This window comes from Peromyscus leucopus, chromosome 12 (assembly GCF_004664715.2).
Source record: "Peromyscus leucopus breed LL Stock chromosome 12, UCI_PerLeu_2.1, whole genome shotgun sequence".
Lineage (NCBI taxonomy): Eukaryota > Metazoa > Chordata > Mammalia > Rodentia > Cricetidae > Peromyscus > Peromyscus leucopus.
In genome coordinates this window covers 50,835,229-50,859,084 of record NC_051073.1, presented here as the reverse complement: position 1 = coordinate 50,859,084, position 23,856 = coordinate 50,835,229, and the positions used below count along the sequence as shown (strand labels likewise).

General features: G+C 38.5%; 1 protein-coding gene across 1 annotated transcript in view; it reads right to left on the bottom strand.

Annotated features, from left to right (window-relative positions):
• Window positions 1-725: 725 nt before the first annotated feature.
• The window catches only part of LOC114695007 (nectin-3-like), a 44,670-nt gene continuing 21,539 nt past the window's right edge, over window positions 726-23,856 (bottom strand). The window contains exons 5-6 of the mRNA XM_037209985.1: window positions 2,726-2,843; window positions 726-973 (exon numbers count right to left, since the gene is read on the bottom strand). Coding sequence (XP_037065880.1) covers window positions 850-973; window positions 2,726-2,843 — 242 coding nt within the window. The 3' untranslated portion in view covers window positions 726-849. The remainder of the gene's footprint in view (window positions 974-2,725; window positions 2,844-23,856) is intronic.

Genomic DNA, 23,856 nt, shown 5'->3' with positions numbered 1-23,856 from the left:
TTTTTATGGGCAATACACCTAAATAGACACATCTCAGGGAAGCATACAAAATGGTTAATGTGAAAAAAATGCTTAATGTCACTAATCATCAGGGAAATGCAAATCAAAACCACTAGAAGATAACAAACAGCCTACTCCATAAGAAGAGTTACTATTAAAAACACCAAAGAAAAGTGATGTATGCATATGGAGATAGGAATCTTTGCATACTGAAAATAAAATGTAAATTTTATGGTCATTATGAAAAACAGTATGAAGGCTTCTCAAAAAGTTAAAAACAATGCTACTATATGATCAAGCTATCCCATTACTGAATGCATATCTAAAAGGAAAAGAAATTAATATGTTGAAAATGTTGAGATATGTGGGCTTCCATATTCTCTGTAGCACTATTTATAACAGATGAAAAATGAAGCAACGATCTTGTAGAACTGATGAATGGGGAAAATGTGATACACACACCTATGTGAATATTAATTAGCCATAAAAAGGAAATTCTGTCACTTGCACCAACATGGATGAACTTGGAATTCATCCACGTCAAGCAAAAAAAATCAGGTACAGAAAGACAAGTATGACATGATCAAAATTTACACGGTACTCCAAAAATATCTATAGTTATTATGTATCAGTTAAATTTAATTTTAATTTCAGAATGTAAAGATGTTAACAAAAGTAAAACCTCACTTGAATTTACTGATTTTGGAATAGAATCGTATGTTGAAACAAACCTTTGTCACCACTTATTTCTAAAATGACCATTGCTGCTAGCCAATGCATGATCAAATTTGTAAGGTTCCTTCCCAAAATTAAATAATATAGTAACAGAAAGAAATTGGATTCTACAAATTATATCTTTGCCTTACGACGTTGGCTCATTAAATTCTCAGTCTCTGTTGATGGCGGTGTGGGCACCAATGTTGATAATGGGTTAGTCATCTGTGTTGATGATGGTTCAGGTGTGTTCTTTGACCTGGAGATACCATGACACTGTTATAGAAATAAACTGAATAAACACCCCCCCCCATGGCAGTACATAGTAAGACAAGGGTATCAATTAGAATTTGAGAGATTCATACACAAATTCTCTTGAGAAATTGACCAAATTACCATAACTTGCCTATTGTTTTTACATTAATGTAGTAAGAGCAATAGTTCATAATCTGTCTCCATGGAGATCCTATCCTCTATTTTCCAAAAACTTACTTCTGCTCCACAAAGCCTAGATTCATCCTTGTAGATACTTAATTAACACTCTCCCTCAAGTATAAAATAGGCATTTAAAAATGACGTTAAAAAAAAAATTCTTAATTCTCCCTCCAAAGCTTGCTCTCTGTCTATTCCTGGCATATTTGTAAAAGTTTTCTTTAATGCTAAAACACTTAGCTTGAGTAAGATAATTCTTACTCTTATTCTTACTCTTACTCTTTCTCCATACCTGTCACTCAGGAAACCTTCCCATCCTAAATATAACCTTAACCCCTCCTCTTTTCTATCTCTTCAGTCTAGACAGTTCCCATCTGTCTCCTGATTGCTGTAGCCATCTCTTCAAAATGCTCCTTCATTCTTGTCTTCTGAGATTTCTCTTCCACTTCTCAGTGGGAGAGCCTTCTTGATTATAGATCAGATTCTCACCCTTCTTTGGTTTATACATTCCCCTGTATTGAGATGGTGCAGAACAAAACCCCACAGATTAGTTTAATGAATACACAATGACAGCAATGCAAGTCACATGCTACCAATTATATTCATGGTTTCTACTGTCACTGCCTAGTTACTTATTTCCATTTATCCTCCCATCATGCATTGCTGTCCATGAGGAGAGCTGAACAAATGAGTGGGAATTTAACTGTATTAATCCTATATAGTAAGATCTTGTTTTCAGCTTATGCCTCAGATGGACATATCTCAAGCTTCCAGTCTTCACATCTTCTTCCCCACCCATTGTCCTGGGTTCTGTGCTGTATTATGTGAAAATTTGTTCTCAATAAAGAATTTTTTTTTTTTAGTTTTTTAAGACAGAGTTTCTCTGTGTAGCCCTGACTGAAGGGATTAAAGACATGCACCACCACTGCCCCAGGATCAATAAAGAATCTTAAAACTAGGCCAGAGAAGTGGCTCAGCAGCTAAGAGCATTTTTTAAAAAGATTTGTCTATTTATTATGCGTTCTGCATGTGTGCCTGCATGCCAGAAGAGGGTACCAGATCTCTTATAGATGGTTGTGAGCCACGAGGTGGTTGCAGGGAACTGGACGCAGGATCTGGAAGAGAACCTAGTGCTCTTAACCTCTGAGCCATCTCTCCAGCCCCAGTTAAGAGCATTTCTTGCTTGTTCAGAGGACTCTGGTTCAGTTCCCAGCACCCATACAAAGGTTTCATAATTGCCTGTAACTTGAGTTTTAACAACCTCTTCTGACTTCCAGGGGCACCAGATGCACACAGGCAAAATATCTGTCAACATAAAATAAAAATAAACAAATCTTTTCTTTATATATATAAAAAAAACCTTATACTAAACTCACCATAAACAGAACTGCTTGCCAACAGTCTCTACTTCCTTGGCTATTTGATGCCAGACACTGCTGAGCCTATGGAAACAAGTTTTTCTTCGATATCTCGTCATGATGGACTTTTCCAGACCCCTTGTAATTTTTTAGAAGTGACATTCATAGCTAGTGCCGTTGTGTCTAGTTTCTCTGTCACATCAAGTTATCATATAGTTTACCTTTTCTTTTTGAAACTGATATAGAGAACGGTCCCAAAGATGATGATACATGAAATAAGAAACAGACTGATGAATACAACTGCAGTTTCCTTCCAATTTAAAGAATAATTCAAGGTACCTGAAAAACATAAACCAGAATGTATTTTTTTCCTCTGGTTACACTATATTGCTCTCTTAGAGCCTTTAATTTGTAATGTTTATTTTTTTTATTTGTTACAGCTTAATTGACATTCAAATTTATTCTATAAGATGCCTTTTCATTACCATGGAAAGAAAAGGAAAATCCTAGGTAGTAGTTTCTTCTTTGCTTCATTTTAATTAGGAATATGCATGCCTTTAAGCAAGGCACTGTAGCTTTGCCTTTGACTGCATAGATGTGGTTTTTATCTACTTCCCACTATTCTTTTTCGGGCAGATAGCACATAACCATTTTATGTGGGTGGAAGAGATTGAACACAAAGAATTTGACACTGAAATATGAAATATTCTGAAGGCAATTCCAAGAAAGCAAAATAACTGCACAAGGATCTCACCAGAATCAGGAATTTACATCCCCAAAACTTATCATATAACTAAGTGATAAAGAACCATCTTCTGAATTGATAAATTACTTCTTATGGACACCTGCATTTTAATAAATAATTGAAACTAACCATAATGACACAGCCAATAGATTTATAGAGGATACTTAAAGTATTTAATTCATATAACCAAATGGTTTGAATTGGGAAAATTGACCAGGAAAAGGAACTGGCCCACTTCAGTTTCAAGAAACAAACATAACACAAATACTTACCTCTAATGTTTTTGAGACCCCTTAAAATAGCATTAAAATATAAACTGTTAAATGAAAAAGAGCAAGAATATTGACACAGCCTTTAGTGACAAGAACTTGTGAAATGAGAGACTTAGAAAACATGTAACAGAAGACTCAGCTTCTGGGGGAAGAAAGGAGGCAATCAGTGAAGCAGAAGATGACTGGAGACTTTCAAGTTATTATTTCCAAATATACTTAAAAAGATATGGCTTTCTTAACATAAGTATTGAGGAAACGTTTTTGAAAGAATGAACACTTTAGCCCATCAGCTGCCAAGCATGGGTGGAGGAGGGGCGGCAATGCTTAAATATTTCCTACTGGCATATTCAGGAAAAGTGGAAAAGCTTGTCTTTGGTTGTGTATCCATCCACTGGTGACTTCAATTGATATGACCACTGATGGCCCTGGTTAAACCAAGTGGGTCACAAGGTAAGATCAAAAGTCATGAGCCTTTTGATGGGAGAGTGAGTAGTGGGGAGAAGAGGTGTGGGGGTGGGATGATTGGAATAGGAGGGATATAAGAAAAGGGAAGAGAGCAGAAAGGAATCAGAATGCATTATATATGTGTGTGAATAATCAAAAATACAATTTAATTAACAAAAAATGAACAATTTTCATTTTAAGTTGAAAAGTTAATTTTAAGTTAAAAACTTGCTTCTCAAAAGAAGGAAAAATTCCATGAGAGAACTTAAAGAAAATATTCATACAAGGTCCCAGATAATATGAATAAAGTAAAAAGGTTATGGATATTAAAATGAAGTAGAAGCTACCCCAGATGGTTTAACGTAATTTTAATGAGAGATTTCTAAAATGAATCAGTTGAATTGAAAGGAAGAAATTCTCCATGAAATGAGAAAACATTCAGAGTTTACTGATGGTTAGTGATTCTCCCTGTTCCTGGGTTAGTATAACCAAATTATGCAAAGTTGCATCTGTGGTGGTATTGTGTTCCCCAAAATATTGTGTACTCTAATAAATTTATCTGGGGTCAGAGAACAGACAGCCACTAAATACAAAGGCTAGAAAATGGTGGCACTCACACCTTTAATCCTAGCATTCCAGAGATAGAAATCCCTCTGGATCTCTGTGAGTTCAAGGCCACATTGGAAATAGCCAAGCATGGTGACACGTCTTTAATCCCAGAAAGCCAGCCTTTAATCCCAGGGAGTGGTGGTAGAAAGCAGAAAGATATATAAGGCGTGAGGACCAGAAACTAGAGGCATTTGACTGGTTAAGCATTTGGCTGGTTAAGCATGTGGCTGGTTAAGCTTCAGGCTTTCCAGCAGCAGTTCAGCTGAGAGCCATTGGGATGAGGACACAGAAGCTTCCAGTCTGAGGAAACAAGACCAGCTGAGGAATTGGCAAGGTGAGATAGCTGTGGCTTGTTCTGTCTCTCTGATCTACCAGCATTGACCCCAATAACTGGCCTCGGGTTTGATTTTATTAATAAGAACTTTTAAGATTCATGCTACATGCATCTTTCTCACTAGCCCTCTGAGTTTATAAAAACCAAACGTCGATCTTTATATCCTAACACTGGAACAAAGTAGATCAGGTCTCCTTACCAAATTATATCATTACAGGTTCTCATTTCATTCTCATTGCAGGAATTCTATGAAAGCTGTCAATATACAGGAGTAGGAACGAGATTTAAAGTCAGAGGTTTCCTGCACACTATATCATCAGGTGAAAGCCTGGAAAACAAGTGACAGCCTGTACAACAGGGAAAGAAAAAAAAACACAAGACTTCCTTATTCTTCCTTGGATTTGCAAAAAACTGCCAGTGTATAGTTTGAAGAAAGATTATATTGCTTGTTTTTATTTTAAAATCCATGGAGTATTATTATACTTATCTTAAATACTTATAGCATAATTAATCTTAGTTGGGTTGTCTATTTGATCTTATAAGCCTTATTCTCCTCAGGAGAATAATTTGAATTCCTTTTAGGATCTTTTAGCAAACCTATATATATATATCTGTGGTGATTTGATAGGAATGGCCCCCATAAACTCACGTGTTTGAATGCTTGGCTCATAGAGAGTGGCACTATTAGGAGATGTGGCATTATTGGAGGAAGTGTGTTACTGTAGAGGTGCTCTTTGAGGTGATATTTCATGCTCAAGCCAAGCCTAGTGTGGCAGTTTCTTTCTGCTGCCTGTGGATCAAGATGTAGAACTCTCAACTTCTTTTCCTGAACTGTGTCTGCCTGCATGCCACTATTGTCCCACCATGACCAGAATGGACTAAACCTCTGAAACTGTAAGCCAACCCCAGTTAAATGTTTTTCCTTTTAAGAGTTGCTATGGTCATGGTGTCTCTTCACAGCAATAGAAACCCTAACTAAGACAGAAGTTGGTACCAGTACTGGGGTAATGCCGTGATAGGGCTGACCATGCCTTTGATTGTAGAAATGTGGATTTGGGAACTTTGGGTAAGGAAAGAAATGGGATGCTTTAGTGGGGGCATAATGAGCCATACTAGTAGGAGCATGGAAGACAGTGCTGCTGAGGTAGGTTGAACTGTGAGGTACAGGCTCAAGAGGTTTCAGAGAAGACTTTTAGTATGTGGCCTAGAGATTGTTCTTGTCATGTTTTGGCTAAGAATGTGTCTGCTTTTTGTCTTGTTCAAAAAGTCTATCTGAGGCTAAAGTAAAGAGTTTTGGGTTAATTGCATTGGCAAAGGAAATCTCAAAACAGCCTAATATAGACTCTGTCATGTAGTTACTACTGTTCACTCTTATAAAGATTTATAATAAAAAGGAGCAATAAAAATGCAAAATGCACAGACTGAGGAGAAAAGGTGTTGTGGCATGTTATTATAAGATGTGTCACATTTGTTTATGCTGCAGACATTTGTTTTAATGATGCAAAGATGGGTTGTGTTCTTTATGTTGCATTTGTTTAATGCTGTGAAGCTGTGTTGCCTGTCTAAAACACCTGGTTGGTCTAAGAAAGAGCTGAACAGCCAATAGCAAGGCAGAGAAGAGATAGACGGTGCTGGCAGGCAGAGAGAATAAATAGAAATGAGAAAAAGCAAGAGAGATCAAAGGGCAAGAAAAGATTGCATGGTCTAAAAAACTTTGAAGTTTGGGATTTTAAATAGGTTTGAGACCGTTATAAACTATGGTGACTTTTAAAGTTGGACTGAATGTATTTCTTCATTATGTTATGATTACAAACTTATGGGGGCCAGGGAGTGGAATGTGGTGGTTTGAATAGGAATGACCCTCATAGACTCATGTGTTTGAATGCTTGGCCCATAGGGAGTGGCACTATTAGGAGATATGGCCTTGTTTCAGTAGGTGTGGCTTTGTTGGAGGAAGTATGGCACTATGGAGTGGGGTTTTGAGGTCTCGTGCTCAAATTAAGCCTGTGTGGCAGTCTCCTTCTTCTGCTTGCAGCTCAAGATATAGAACTCTCAGCTACTTCTCCAGCACCATGTCTTCCTGCATGCTGCCATATCTTGCCATGATGATAATGGAGTAAACCTCTGAAACTATAAGCCAGCCCCATGGTCATGATGTCTCTTCATAGTAATAAAACCCTAACTAAGAAAATGTCCTATGTTCATACTTAAAACTGAGTTTTGTCTAGCTATCTTCCTATAGCTTGACATCTGAAGTTCATCAGACCCAAAGACCCCAGGCTCTTCATAGCTGTATCTTTCAGATTCTAGGAGATTTTCCAAGAGAAAGGGCAGAAGTGAAATCCTCTAATACATTCCACCTTCTCACAAGTGTGTCATAAAGGCTAAGGCTTTGAGCAGGGGAACATTTCACTTGAATGGGTGCCTATTTCCTTAGCTCTCTGAAGCCTACAATTTCACTAATTTAATATCTAGAATGATCAAGATAATCCATGTAACATGCTTTGGACTATAAATCTAAAATGAAATTCTGAAAGTCTGTAGACAGCATGTTCTTGGCTGTTGAAAAACCATAAAAACCCTTTGCTTGGTAAAAAGAAAATGTGATTGGAGATTTCATTAAGCTATTCCTAATGTATTCAAATGTTGTTATATTTTTAAATTATTTTAAATATTATTAAATCACCCATATTACTGATAATTATTGATTATGAGCAACATCATGATGCATTCAAGCATGTTAATAGATACAGTCACAGAAAGAGCTTCTAATGAGTGACTTCAAAACTGTAGTTAATCTCGATTAACCATGAGGACAATGCCATTTACAGTGATGGCATAGTTGTTGTTAGTGCACACAAGGAACAAACTAATAGAACAATGACTTGTCATGCTTGAAAAACATTAAAACTAGCAATGGTAATCTTGATAGGAAGCAAATTATTATGTTGATTGTGAAATATGAAATGAGTAAGCAGGTGGTTAATGTATAAATAACTTAGAGAAATTATGATATTACAGTTGAGTGTTATGAGAGTAAAATATAAGTGTGTATCACTTACTGTGGCAGTTTAATTAAGAATGGCTTCCAGAGGTTCATATATTTGAATGCTTATTTAACAGGGAGTGGCACTACTAGGAAGGAATAAGAGGTGGGCCCTTATTGGAATAGGTACTGCCTTGTTTGAAGGAGTGTGTCACTGGGGGAGGGCTATGGCATTTTGAAGCTCAAACCAGGCCCAGTGTCTCTCTCTTACTGTTACCTGTGGGTCTAGATGTAGAACTTTCAGCCACTTCTCCAGTACCAGATCTGTCAGCACGCCTCCCTGCTCCCTACCATGAAAACAATAGGCCACACCTCTGAAACTGTAAATAGGCACCAATTAAATGTTTTCTTTTATAAGTGTTGCCTTGGTCATGGTGTCTCTTTACAGCAACCAAACAGTGGTTAAGACAGAAGTTGGTACCAGGGAGTACAGTATTGCTGTGATAGGCCTGAACATGCTCTTTGTTTTGTGGAAGGCCTTGGGACTTTGGCCTAGAAAGTTGGTGGACACTTTAAGCTGGGCTGAATGGGCCATGCTCGTAGGATCATGGAAGGTAGTGGGGCTGAGGCAATGTGGAATGTGGGGGCCCAGATCAAGAGGATTCAGAGTAGAATAATATTAGGAAGTGGCCTAGAGATGATTATTGTGATATTTTGGCAAAGAATGTTGCTGTTTTTTACCCTTGTCCTAATAATCTGCCTGAGGTTAAATTGAAGAGCTTTAGATTCAGGGTGTTGGTAGAGGAGATCTCAACAGAACCTACTATTGACTCTATTATATGGTTATTAGTAACCACTTTTATGTAGATCTATAATGAAAAGGAGAAAGTTGAGCAAGGAGAAAATAAATTATGCACAGTTTAAGGAGAAAAGGAGCACCAGGGAGTCCACAGGAAGTCCAGTGCTCAAGGGGATAGAAAATTCATATCTGTGGTTTTCTGTAAGATCAAAAATAAACTAACTACTTTTATATTTTAAAGAGTACCAGGGCACAGTCACAATCAAATCCACATAAAGCAAACTCCAAAAGTGTAAATAAGTCAACATCCAATGTCTAAGATTCACTCATAATCTTTGCTCTTCCAAAAGTCTTCTTGACTTCTCCGACTCTGTCATCTGCAGCACACACAGCTTGTCTTCTTGGCTCAACTCTTCTGCTGCTGCTGTTCTTGGTGGTCCTCCCAGCGTACTGGCATCTACAAAATGCTGGGGTTTCTTACTGCAGTTTTCACCAATAGTCTCTCCTGGGCTCTCTTCAGGGATTCCGTGCCAAGCCTCAACTGCTTTATACGATCCCTTCATGCTTTCAAAACCAGTACCACCTTACATTTGGCTGCCTGTGCCAGGAACAACCTTGGCCATATCTGGAACACAGCTTCTGTGTATAGAATCTGAGGAAACATTTCCCAGAAGATTTTACCTCAATGATGCTGGTTTCTTCTTAGTCACAGCTGACCAGTATCTATTGTCCCAGTAAACAAAGGTTTTACTTCATTGGTTCTGGTCTTCTGTTAGCCACAGCTGGTTCATCAGCCTTAGCTAACCAAAACCACATACTCTTAACCCAAAATAGCAGAAGGCCCTGCTAGCATCTTTAAACTTCCCTCTGAAACTTCAAAAGCCAGGGCATTATCTGCACTGATCTCAATATTTTGATTTTCCAACCTCTCATAGAACATCCCACTGAGCTCTCAATACCCAGTGGCTTATCTAGCCTGTAGTTTCAAAGTTCTTCTACAATCCTCCACAAACAACATGGTCAGTTCTGTCACAGTAATACCTAGTATTCTCATATGAATTTGTCTTAGTTAGGACTTCTACTGCTGCAATGTAACAGCATGAACAAAAAGCATGCTGGGTAGGAATATATTTATTTGGCTTCCATTGCACTGTTTATCATCAAAGGAACTCAGGACAGGAACTCAAACAGGGCAGGAGATTGGATGCAGAGGCCATGGAGGGATGCTGCTTAATGGTTTGCTCTACATGGATAGCTAAGCCTGCTTTCTTATGGAAAAGGACCACCACTCCAGGGATGGTACCACCCACAATGGGCTGGGCCCTCCACCAACTATCACTAATTAAAAAAATGTCCTATACATTTGCCTACAGCCCAATTTTATAGAGGCATTTTCTTCCTTGAAGTTTTCTCCTTTCAAATGACTTTAGCTTGTGTCAAGTTGACATAATACTGTCTAGCTCAGTATCTATAGGCTCATATATATGAATGTTTAGTCATCAGGAAGTGGCATTACTAAAGAAGGGATAGGAGGTGTACCCTTGTTGAAGTCAGTGTGGCTTTTCTGGCAAAAGTGTATAACTGGGGGTGAGCTTTAAGGTTTCAAAGGCCCAAACTCGGCCTGTTGTCTCTCTCTCTCTTCCTGATACCTGTGACTCTTTACATAGATCTCTCAGCCACTTCTTCAGAACCATGTTTGCCTAGATGCCTCTATGTTTCTAACCATGCTAATAATGCACTAAACCTTTGAAACTATAAGCAAGCCCCCAATTAAATACATTCTTTATAAAAGATTCTATGAGCAAGTGCATTAGGATTATGATGGGGAAACCTGCCGAGATGACCAAACCACACTAGTGGGAATTCATGAAAGTTGGATCAGTGGCTGTGGAGACTGCATGGGACTGGACTAGGCCCTCTGCATGGCAAAAAAAATTGTGTAGCTTGATTTGCTGGGGGAGGGGGCTGGTGGTAGAATGAGAATCCATCCCTAGTGCATGAGAGGGCTTTTTGGAGTCCACTACCCATGACAGGACACCTCATGCAGCATTGAGGCAGGGGAAAAGGCTTGGACTTGCCTCTAATGGATGTGCCTCCCTCTGAGAGGCCTTGCCTTCTTGTGGGGGAAGTGGGGGGTTGGGTTGAGGGGGAAGGCTAGGAGGGCAGGAGGAGGGAAGAGGGGGATCTCTGATTGGTGTGTAAAATGAAAAAAAAAATCTTAATAAAAAATGAAACAAAAAGAGTTGCTGTGGTCATAGCGCCTCTTCACAGCAAAAAAGTGGCTAAGACAGTTACCATATAAATATCCATGTTATATTTACCCTAACATGAAGGGATTTGGAAAATAAAGCCAAACTTTAGACTGGGAAGGTTTTTTCAACACTTGTCAAAAGGAAGATGGAAAACAGGTAATAGGTAAGCCAGAATATCTACCACTTGCACAGAATATCTAAGGGCGTGATGAAGATGGAAAATGACAGTCTTATACTTCTGGAAATAAAAGCTCAAAACACATTAATGATAAACATGGTAACAAAAAAACTATGGAAAGTGGTTGATGTGAAACAGTATAATAAAAGCTACTTCAATACCAGGAGACCTAATTAGTTTTAGCCTATTAGTTAATAGCCCAAGCTTCCCTTTGTAGTTATTAAGAAAATCTGAAGAAATTACTTTTTAAAAACTTTTTAAAATATCAAAGATTTCCCAAATCAAAAAGAGTTCATAGGGCTTAGACATAGTAAGAGAAAGTATCTAAGTGACAAGCTTGACATTTAAAAACATGTTTCACCAAACAAAAGTACCAGTTATTAAGTTTATAGTTAAAACTGAGCTGTTTGAGGGGCATAACCTGTGCCCCCATACCCCCACACATTGCAGCCCCAGTTGCAGGCCAGCATGTAAATTTCCTGCAAGCAGGCCTGACTACCATCCCCCTTCAGACCCTGTAATCTATAAGCCCCACTCCATCCCCAAACATACCCATCCCCCCAGACTGCAGCTGCTCCCTGAAACATAGACTCCACCAGCTCTGATTGGACCAAGAGGTAGGTGAGTGCTCTCCAAGTCAGTCATCCCAGGCTCTAGGCCTTAGGCCCAGTGGCATAACCCACGTACCCATACTCCCACACATTGCAGCACCAGTTGCAGGCCAGCAGGCAAGAATGTTGCAGTCAGGCCTAACCACCTCTTCCATCAGACCCTGTAATGTACAAGTCCCACTTCATCCCCCAAACCCACCCATGCCCCAAGACCACAACAGCTTCCTGAGACAGACTCTACCAGCTCCAGTTGGACCAAGACCCTCAGTTGCAGGCTGGCAGGCAAGACTACTGCAGGCAGACCTGACTATCACCACCCCCATCAGACCCAATAATCTAAAAGCCCCACTCTGTCCCCCAAACTCACCCTCCTGAGACCTCAGCTGCTCCCTGAGACACAGATTCCATGAGCTCCTATTGGACCAAGAGTGTCGATTGGACAAAGAGCAGCTCCCTGAGACCCAGACACTGTTTGCACCAATTGGAGAAAAAGATAGGTAGATGCCAATGCAAGAATACATTCAAAAACATAAAGAGCAATATGGCACCACCAGAACCTAGTTATTCTGCTACAACAAGACCTGAACATCCCAACATAGAAGAAACAGAAGAAAACAATCATAAAATAGACTTTGTGAAGATAATAGAGGCTTTTAAAGAGGAAATGAAAATTTCCTTAAAGAAATCAAGGAAAAGACAAACAAAAAATTGGAAGAAATTGATAAATCCCTTTTTAAAAAAAGTCAAGAAAACCAAGAAAAAGCAATCCAACAGGTGAAGGAAACAGTCCAAGACTTGAAAATTGAAATAGAGGCAATAAAGAAGATACAAAGTGAGGGATTGCAGGAAACAGAAAATTCGGGTAAACAAACAGGAACTACAGATGCGAGCATAACCAACAGAATGCAAGAAATGGAAGACAGAATCTCTGACATTGAAGGTACACTTGAGGAAATAGATTTGTCCATTAAAGAAAACATTAAAGCCAAATAAGTCATAACACAAAACATCCAGGAAATCTGGGACACCATGAAAAGACCAAACCTAAGAATAATAGGAATAGAAGAAGGAGAAGAATACCAGCTCAAAGGCACAGAAAATATATTCAACAAAATCATGGAAGAAAACTTTCCCAACCTAAAGAAGGAAATGCCTATGAAGATACAACAAGCTTACAGAACACCAAATAGACTGTACACAGACACAGACACAGACACAGACACACACACACACACACACACACACACACACACACACACACAGTCCCCTTGCTACATAATAATCAAACCACTAAGCATACAGAATGAAGAAAGAATCTTAAGAACTGCAAAGGAAAGAGGTCAAGTAATACATAAAGGCAGACCCATCAGAATAACACTCGACTTCTCAATGGAGACTCTGAAAGCCAGAAAGTACTGGGTAGATATCATGCAGACACTCAGAGACCATGGATGCCAGCCCTGACTATTACACTTAACAAAACTTGCAATCACCTTAGACAAAATAAACAAGATATTTCATGAAAAAACCAGATTTAAACAATACGTATTCACAAATCCAGCCTTACAGAAAGCACTAGAAGGAAAAATCCAACCCTAACGAAGTTAGATGCACCCAGAAGAACATAGGCAATACATAATCTCACACCAACAAATCCAAAAGAATAGAAACACACATACACTACCACCAAAAAGAACAAGAATTAATCATCACTGTTCATTAATATCCCTTAGTATCAGTGTACTAAACTCACCTATAAAAAGACACAGGCTAACAGAATAGATATGAAAACAGGATCCATCCTTCTACTGCATACAAGAAACACACCTCAACTTCAAAACAGACACTACCTCAGAGTAAAAGGTCAAAAAAGACTTTCCAATCAAAGTGGACTTAAGAAGCAAGCTGGCGTAGCTATCCTAATACCTAACAAAATAGACTTCAAACTAAAATTAATCAAAAGAGAAAAGGAAGAACATTACATATTCATCATAGGAAAAATCTATCAAGATGAAGTCTCAATTCTGAGCATTTATGCCCCAAATACAATAGCATTTACATATGTATAAGAAACATTTCTAAAGCTTAAGTCACACACTAAACCCCACACACTAATATTGGGAAACTTCAACACCCCAAACTCACCAATGGACAGGTCTGCCAAACAGAAACTTAACAGAGAAATAAGGGATCTAACAGATGTTATGACTCAAACGGACTTAATATATATCTACAGAACATTCCACTCTAACACATAACAATACAACTTCTTAGCACCTCATGAAACCTTCCCTAAAATTGACCACATACTTGGTCACATAGCAAATCTCAGCAATTACAAAAAAAAATTGGAATAACCTCCTGTATTTTATCAGACCATTTATGGCTTAAAGTTAGAATTCAGAAACAACACAAATACAGATAGCCTACAAACTCATGGAATCTGAATAATGCTCAACTGAATCACCACTGGGTCAAGAAAGAAATAAAGAAAGAAATGAAAGACTATTTAGACTTCAATGAAAATGAATGTACAACATACCCAAACTTATAGGAATCTATGAAAGCAGTACTAAGAAAGGAACATTCATAACTCTAAATGCCTACATAAAGAGGTTGGAGAAATCTCACACTAGCAACTTAACAGCACACTCAGGAGGAGTAAATGCCAGGAAGTAATCAAACTGAGGCTGAAATCAATAAAATAGAAACCAAGAGAACAGGACAAAAAAATCAATGAAAAAAGATTTGGCTACTTGAGAAAATCAACAATATAGACAAAACCTTATCCAAACTAATCAAAATGCAGAGAGAATGTTCAAATTAACAAAATCAGAAAGTAAAAGGGAGCCATAACAACAGACAATGAGGAAATCCAGAGAATCATCAGATCACAATTCAAAAACCTGTGCTCCATAAAACTGGAAAATCTAAAAGATATAGACAATTTTCTAGATACCACATACACAAATTAAATCAAGACCAGATAAATAATTTAAATAGACCTATAGCTTCTATGGAAATAGGAGTCCTTAAAAGTCTCCCAACCAAAAAAAACTCACATTGTTCCACACAACAGAAACAGAAGGAACATTGACAAACTCTATCAGGCAACAGTTATCTTGATACCAAAACCACACAAAGATGCAACAACAAAAGAGAATTACAGATTAATCTTCCTCATGAACATCAATGCAAAAATACTCAATAAAATACTGGCAAACTGAATCCAAGAACACAAAAAAATATCATCCACCATGATCAAGTAGACTTCATCCCAGAGATCCAGAGATGGTTCAACATTCAAAAATCTGTCAATGTAATCTATCATATAAAGAAACTGAAAGAAAAAAAACAACACATGATCAACTCATTAGATGCTGAAAAAGCCTTTGACAAAATCCAACACTCCTTCACGATAAAGGTGTTAGAGAGATCAGGAATACAAGGAACATACCTAAACATAATAAAGGCAATTTATGGCAAGCCAATAGCCAGCATCAAATTAAATGGAGAGAAAGTAAAAGCAATTCCACTAAAATCAGGAACAAGACAAGGCTGTCCACTCTCCCCATATCTATCCAATATAGTACTTGAAGTTCTAGCTAGAGCAATAAGTCAACAAAAGGAGATCAAGTGGAAAGGAAGAAGTCAAACTTTTGCTATTTGCAGATGATATGATAGTATACAGAAGTGATGCCAAAAAGTCTCCCAGGGAACTCCTACAGCTGATAAACACCTTCAGTAATATGGCAGGATACAGGATTAACTAAAAAAAAGTCAATAGTCCTTCTATATACAAATGATAAAAGAACTGAGAAAGAAATTAGAGAAATACCACCCTTTACAATAGCCACAAATAATATAAAATACTTTGGGGTAACTCTAACCAAGCAAGTGAAAGGCCTATTTGACAAGAACTTTAAGTCTCTGAAGAAAGAAATTGAAGATATTGGAAAAATGGAAAGATCTTCCATGCTCATGGATAGGTAGAACCAACATAATAAAAATGATAATCTTACCAAAAGCAATCTACAAATTCAATTCAATCCCCATCATAATCCCAACACAATTCTTCACAGACCTCAGAAGAATAATACTCAACTTCATATGGAAAACAAAAAACCTAGGATAGCCAAAATAATCCTTTACAATAAAGCAGTTTATGGAGGCATTACCATCTCTGACTTCAAGCTCTACTATAGACTGATAGTAATAAAAATAGCTTCATATTGGCATAAAAACCATCATATGAACCAATGGAATTGAATTAAAAACCCTGACATTACTCCACATACATATGAGCATTTGATTTTTGACAAAGAAGCCAAAAGTGTGCATAAGACAAAAAAAAGCATCTTCAAAAAAGGTTGCTGGCATAACTGGATGTCAACATGTAGAAGATTGCAAATAGATCCATATCTATCACCATGTACACAACAGAAGTCTAAGTGGATCAAAGACCTCAGTATAAATCCAGCTACACAAAACCTGATAGAAGAGAAAGTGGGAGGTAGCCTAGAATGCATTGGCACAGGAGACCACTTCCTAAATATAACACCAATAACACAGACACCAAGAGCAACAATTAATAAATGGGACCTTCTGAAACTGAGAAGCTTCTGTAAGGCAAAGGACACAGTCAATAAGACAAAACAACAGCCTACAGAATGGGAAAAGATCTTCACCAACCCCAATCTGACACAGGACTGTGTAACACGAATCTTAAAAGGTCTTATTAATAAGAAACGGAGCCAGATATTGGCATGAAAACTGAGAGCTCAGAGGAAGAGAACAAACCAAGCCACGAGTTCTTACTGCTAGGAAATCCTCAGCTCAAGAGAACTACTTCCTGTATACTCATGCCTATATACCTTTATGTGCCCTGTCATCTTACTTCCTCTCTCCACCCAGCAACATCACTTCCTCTTTCCACTCAGCTCTATCACTTTCTGTCTATCTGTACAGACCTCCAGACCTCTATGGTTAACTAATGCTGGGATTAAAGGCATGTGCCACCATGTCTAGCTCTGTTCCCAGTGTGGCCTTGAACTCACAGAGATCCATATGAATCTATGCGTCCTGAATGCTAGGAATAAAGATGTGTGCTACCACTGCCTGACTCTATGTTTAATATAGTGGCTGGGTTTTTCCTTTGATCCCCAGGCAAGCTTTATTTGTTAGAGCACAAATAAAATATCACCACAGGGCTGGTCTCCAAAATATATAAAGAACTCAAGAAACCAGACATCAAGATAACAAACGATCCAAAATAGGCTACAGATCTAAACAGAATTCTCAACAGAAGAATTTCAAATGGACAAAAGACATTTAAAGAGTTGTTCAACATCCTTAGTCATCAGGGAAGGGCAAATCAAAACAACTCTGACATACCATTTTACACCTGTCAGAATGGCTAAGATCAAAAACACTGATGACAGTTTATGCTGGAGAGGATGTAGAACAAGGGGAACACTCCTCCACTGTTGGTGGCAGTGCAAACTTGTACAGCCACTTTGGAAATCATTATGGTGACTTCTCTGAAAATTGGGAATCAGTCTACCTCAAGACCCAATGATATCACTTTTGCTCATATACCCAAGGAATGCTCAATCATACCAGAAGAACACTTGTTCAACTAGAACACTTGTTCAACTATATTCATAGCACTACTATTTATAATAGTCAAAACCTGGATGCCCCTCAGCCAAGGAATGGATAAAGAAAATGTGGTACATTTACACAATGGAGTACTACTCAGCTGTAAAAACAATGACATAATGAAATTTTGCTTGCAAATGGATGGAACTAGAAAATATCTTCCTGAGTGAGGTAACTCAGACCCAGAAAGACAAACATGGTATGTACTCACTCATAAGTGGATAGATCCTAGATGTAAAGCAAAGGATAATCAGACTACAACCCACAGCTCAGAGAAGCTAAGAAAAAAGGAGGACCAAGAGGGTCACATGGATCACCTTGGGAGGGAGAAAAAAATTACATCTTCATAAGGGGGGGGGAATGGGGGATGAGAACATGAGGTAACGGGATGGTCAAGTTGGGGAAGGGATGGAGTGCAAGAGCAAGGAAAGAGATATCTTGATAGAAGGAGACATTATAGGATAAGGGAGAAACCTAGTCCTAGGAAAATTACCAGGAATCCACAAGGATGACCCCAGATTAGACTACTAGCAAAAGTGGAGAGGTTGCCAGAACTGGCCTACCCTTGTAATCAGGTTGATGAATACCCTGTCATCATAGAGCCTTCATCAGTAACTGATGAAAACAGATGCAGAGATCCATAGCCAAATACCAGGCTGAGCTCTGAGAGTTCAATCAAAGAGAGGAAAGGATTATATAAGCAAGGGGGGTGGTCAAGATCATGATGAGGAAATCTACAGAGACAACCAAATCAAGCTCGTAGGAACTCACTAACTTTAGACCAACAGCTGTGGAGCCTGCATGGGACCAGACCAGACCCTCTGCAAACAGGAGACAGTTGTGTAGCTTGGTCTGTTTGAGGGGCCCCTGGCCGTGGGATCAGGATCTATCCCAGGTGCATAAGCTGGCTTTGTGGATCCCATTACCTATGGTTGGACACTTTGCTCAGCCTTGATGCAAGAGGGAGGGGCTTGTTCCTGCCTCGACTGAGTACACCAGACTTTGCTGACTCCCCACTGAAGTCCGTCCCCTTTTGGAGGAGGGGATGAGGGGGTGGGGAGACTGGGGGGGGGCAGTGGGAAGAGGGATGAGATGGAGATTTGTGGTTGGTATGTAAAATGAATAAAAAATTTTTTAATAAAAAAACTGAGCTGTTGAAAGCTGAGCAGATGGCAGCAATCTAGCACAGTAATAAAAAAATGAGGTAAATATTTGCAAGGGCAAAGAGCTATGTATCTACCTCAGGCTTAAATCTTCATAGTTACCCTCCAGGAGACAAGAGTAAAAAGCAGGAAGAGCTCTAGCTTTTTTCAGATTGGGCACATTTTAAACTGTTTTTATTCTTTCCATTTTTTTCCAGTGCTAGAGATCAAACTCAGAGCCTTCTCCATGGCAAGCAAGTACTCTACCCTGAGCAATTAGCCCCAGCCCTTTCCTACGTACTTTAACTCTATTAAGGAAACTGTGCCTACCATAACACTAAGCACAGTAAAAGTAAATATCCTTTTGGGAAAGATATAAAACCATTTACTACAAAGACCATATGTGCAATTTCACTCATATGAAATATACATATGAGACATACATTAGTTTCTTAGCTTCCTTGAAGTGGAGAATGAGGACTTAATAGTTATGGTTAAAAAGTACGGAGTGCTAAAATGAGATACTGATAATTCATTCCCATTACTATGGTAAGTATGATCATTTTTGAAAATAGAGTAACAAGTATTGTTAGGATTCAGACAAAAAACAGTCTTACATGGAAACTTAAAATCCCTGAAAGTCTCAAAAAACCAAATAATAATAATAATAATAATAATAATAATAATAATAATAATAATAATAAGTTGGTAACTACCAGGCAATGGGAAGGCTACTCACGTCAGTTACTGGAAATTTTGCCACTGCTAGAAGGTGTTTGATTTTTTCAGGGAGTGGTGGAAATGTTCTGTAATTAGACATCAGTGGTTGTTGCAAAGCACTTAGAAAATACCAACAACCTTCAAATTATACACTATAATAGGGTAAATCCTATCTTATTAAAAACGAAGTATCAAGGGAAAAAATGTCTATGGGTCTTTTCAGTGAAAAACTCATAAAGACATTATATGATGGCTTTATTGATGACTGTAAATTTTGTAAATGTATTAAATGTGATTGACTTGAATATATATATATTGACTTAGTTGTACATTATGTGACATGTGTGCTAGTTTGACAGAAAATGGCCCCCAAAGGGAGTGGCACTATCAGGAGGTGTGGCCTTGATGGAGGAAGTGTGTCACTGTGGGGTAGGCTTTGAGGTCTCTTTTTCTAAAACTTCACTTCCTGTTGCCTGCAAGTCAACTTGTAGGGCTCTTAGCTCCTGCTCCAGCACCATATCTGCTTGCATGCCATCATGCCCAGCCATGATGATGATGGATTAAACGTCTGAAAACGTAAGTCACCCAATTAAACATTTTTCTTTATAAGAGTTGCATGGCCATCATGTTTCTTCACAATAGAAACCCTCACAAAGACAAAAGTTGGAACCAGGAAGTAGAGTATTGCTTTGATAGGCCTGACCATGTTTTGTTTGAAGGAATATGGACTGTGGGACTATGGATTAGAAAAGCCATATGGTTCAGGCTTTGGAGTCAAGGACAGAGGAAAGGAGTTATGGAGTCTCCCTTCTCAACTAAGGAAAGCTGTTGAGGCCAGGCATGTGTCAGGAGTGTCTTTGAATGGAGGCATATAGAGGCCATTGTATGAAGTTGTGAAGGTGAAGCTTGGATTGTGTTGGAGACACCAAGATGTTAGAGATGTCAGAGTCATGAGATACCTGTCAAAAAAGGCTGTTAACAAGGAGTGGAACCATCCTGAGAGAAAAGAGTGTGTTGCTGACAACAAAGCTGAAAGAAGTTGGAGATCTAAAGAGCATTTTGACATCAGACATGGAGATGCAGGGTTTGGAGTTTTTGCAGCTGGTTTTCGGTCTTGCTTTGGTCCAATATTTCCTCGCTATGTTCCTTTTCCCTGGGTTTTAGAATGGCAATATATATCCTGTGGCATTATATGTTGGAAGTATGTGGTCTGCTTTTTTATTTTGAATTTACAGGGGATTACAGTTAAGAGATTGCATGAGTCTCAGAAGAGACTTTGGAATTAGAAACAAGTTTGTAACTGCTATAGACTATGGGGATATTTGAAGTTAGACAGTGCATTTTTATATTAAGTTATGGCTACAAGCTTATGGGGGCCAGGGAGTGAAATGTGGTGGTTTGAATAGGTGTGACTCCCATAGACTCATGTGTTTGTATGAGTGGCCCATAGTAAGTGGCACTATTAGAGGGTGTGGCCTTGTTGGAGGAAATGTGTCATTGTGGGGCAGGTCCCATATGCTCAATACACCTAGTGTGTCACAGTCTCCTGCTGTCTGCAGATCAAGATATAGAACTCTCAGTTACCTCTCCAGCACTATGTCTGCCTGCATTCTACTGTGTTTTCCACCATGAGGATAATGGACTGAACCTCTGGACTGTAAGCCAGCCCCAATTAAATGTTTTCCTTTATAAAAGTTGCTGTGATCATGGTGTCTCTTCATAGCAATAGAAATCAAAACTAAGACATAGACATTAGTTTTTTCTTGAAATTAGATTTATGATAGTTTATATGTATATGTAGTTTGCCTGAACATGTATTTGTACACTGTATGTGTCTAGTGCCCACAGAAGCCAAAAGATGGCATAAGATCACCTAGAATTGGGATTGCAGAGAGTTCTTAGCTGCCTTATAGATTCTAGGACTCCAATCCCATCCTCTGGAAGGGCAGCCAATTCACAGAACCACTGAGTCATCTTTGTAGCCCTTCAGTAACTAATTTTAAAAGTACTCAATGTCTGTAGTCATCAGGGAATTACAAATAAAACTACTTTGAGATACCACTTCACTCCAGTCAGAGGACTATTAAGAAGAAAAAGGACAACAGCAGTTTATGAGGATGTGGGGAAAAGAGGAATGCTTACTCACTGCTAATTGGGTTGCAAATTAATACAGATACTATGAACATTGGTTTGGAGGCACCACAAATATTTAAAAAGATAATTACCAAATGATTCAGCTATATACTTCCAAAGGACTCCAGATTCTACCATAGAAGCACTTGAACATCCATGCATATTGCTACTACATTCATATACTAGCTGTCCATCAACAGATGAATGACTGATAAAAATGTGGTATATACACACAAGGTATTATTATTCAGTTGTAAATAAAAATGAAATTTGTAAAAGCAAAAAAAAAAAAGATGGGTCTAGAAAGCAAGGTGAAACCAAATTCAGAATAACAAAACTTACATGTTCTGCCTCATATGCAGATTGTAGACTCCCCCTGCCCCCGTGTGTGTGTGTGTGTGTGTGTGTGTGTGTGTGTGTGTGTGTGTGTGTGTGACTGAGAGAGAGAGAACAGTATTAGGTGATGAACTAGGATCAGGGGTGTGTACACAAGGACACGAGTCATGGAAGAGGGAAAATCAAAAGGGAGTGGGAGGCTCCAAGGCAGGAGGGATGGCGTGGCAAGGGCATGGGGAAAATAGGAGGAAGGGAGACCACAAAAATTCACTCTTGAATTTTTTTAAATGTTTGAAAATGTATTATATTATCTAGCACATTATATGGTGATTTAAAAATTAAATTTAAAAATGAAGAAAAGTCAATGGCTATCACCAAATTGATGCAAAGAACAAAAACTACCTAACATGAATTAAAGTGTTATGGAAATGTTCCTTAAAACGTAATGATGGCATGTGCCAAAAAAAATTGAAATGTGTATCTGCAAGCCTCAACTAAAGGAAAATGAAAGAGAATTCTCTGTGTAGGAGAAAAATTCATCAGAAAAATACTATACCCTCTGCCACAGCAGGAAAGTTAGGGTGGAGATTGTCAGCATTGTTTGGCTTTGTTGTTGCTGTTGTTGTCTGTTTGTTTTCTCAAGACTGGGAACCACTGTATAGTGCTAGCTGTCCTGGAACTCTTTATATAGATCAGGCTGGCCCAAAATTCACAGAGATTTCTGTGCCTCTGCTTCCCAAGTGCTGGAATTAAAGACATGGGATACTACACTTGGTTTCATTGTTAAATTTCTTAATCATGCATGTACATTATATTGGTTTACTTCTTCAAAAATACCTGATTTATACAAATATTTCTTATAGCAGATTGTGGTGATATTTTATTTGTGCACCCCTATAAAGATTATCTGGGGATCAGAGGAAAAAGCCAGATATTAAACAGAGGTTAGGCAGTGATAACACACACCTTTAATCCTAGCATTTGAGAGGCAGAGATCCATCCGGATCTCTGTGAGTTCAAGGCCACACTGGGAACATAGCCAGTCATGGTGTCACATGCCTTTAATCCCAGCACTAGTTTACCATAGAGGTCTGAAGGTATGTACAGACAGGCAGGAAGTGATAGAGCTGGGCAGAAAGAGGAAGTGATGTAGCTGGGTAGAGAGAGGAAGTAAGATGGCAGGGCACACAAAGTGTGAGTATACAGGAAGTAGTTCTCTCTTAGGCTAAGGATTTCCTAGCAGTAAGAACATGACTGGCTTCTTTCTGCTTCTCTGATCTTTCAGCTTTCATCCCAATATCTGGCCCTGGGATTTTTATTAATACCATTTAGCAATTCATCTTACAGTATATTTTTTAAAAAGATTGTCATGAGCTATTGCAAGCCATGATACAAATACAGCTAACAGCAATTGATAATTCAGATGTCAACCCACCAGAAGAATGATTCTTTGATGGGTAACAAAGTCAAGCAAGGATTAGGAACCACTGACTCTGAAAACTGTTGCTTCCATCTGTGATTTCACTTCTGCAAAAACAGCTCTGGTATCTCCCCATTACCATGCATTTTCATATGATATGTCTATGTAATCTCATAATTGCATCTCAGACTTATGGGCACATATATTTGTGGCTGGTCAAGAAGATGACTTCTCATTGAGCTATATAATTTTGATGTATAAAAAATATACTATAATATGCTTCATAACTAGATCTATTGTTCCACATGGACTGTAAGACACTTAGAAGCCTGATTTCTATAATTAGCTAAGCTGACAGGGCATATTGGTCAGATGTAGTGTCTCTGTGGATAGACCACTACATGGACTTTTACATATTATACTCAAGGAGGAAATTACAAAATGTCTGGGTTGTTGAATCAAAGTCCTTCAGAGACAAAAGTGACCTGAATTGCTTGCCAGCTTCACCCGGTAGGTCCTGCTGATAACAAGACCAGCAGCTTTCCCTACTAAACTTTTAGAACTTAACACTCTACACAAACTTCTAACCTCAGTTTATGATATAAAACTTAAACTAACTGCTTTTTTATTTAGGTCCCAAATAACAAATAGTCAATTAACCAAGTCCAGAGAGAAATCGTTTTATGTCTAGCTAACTGCAGTAGCCACTG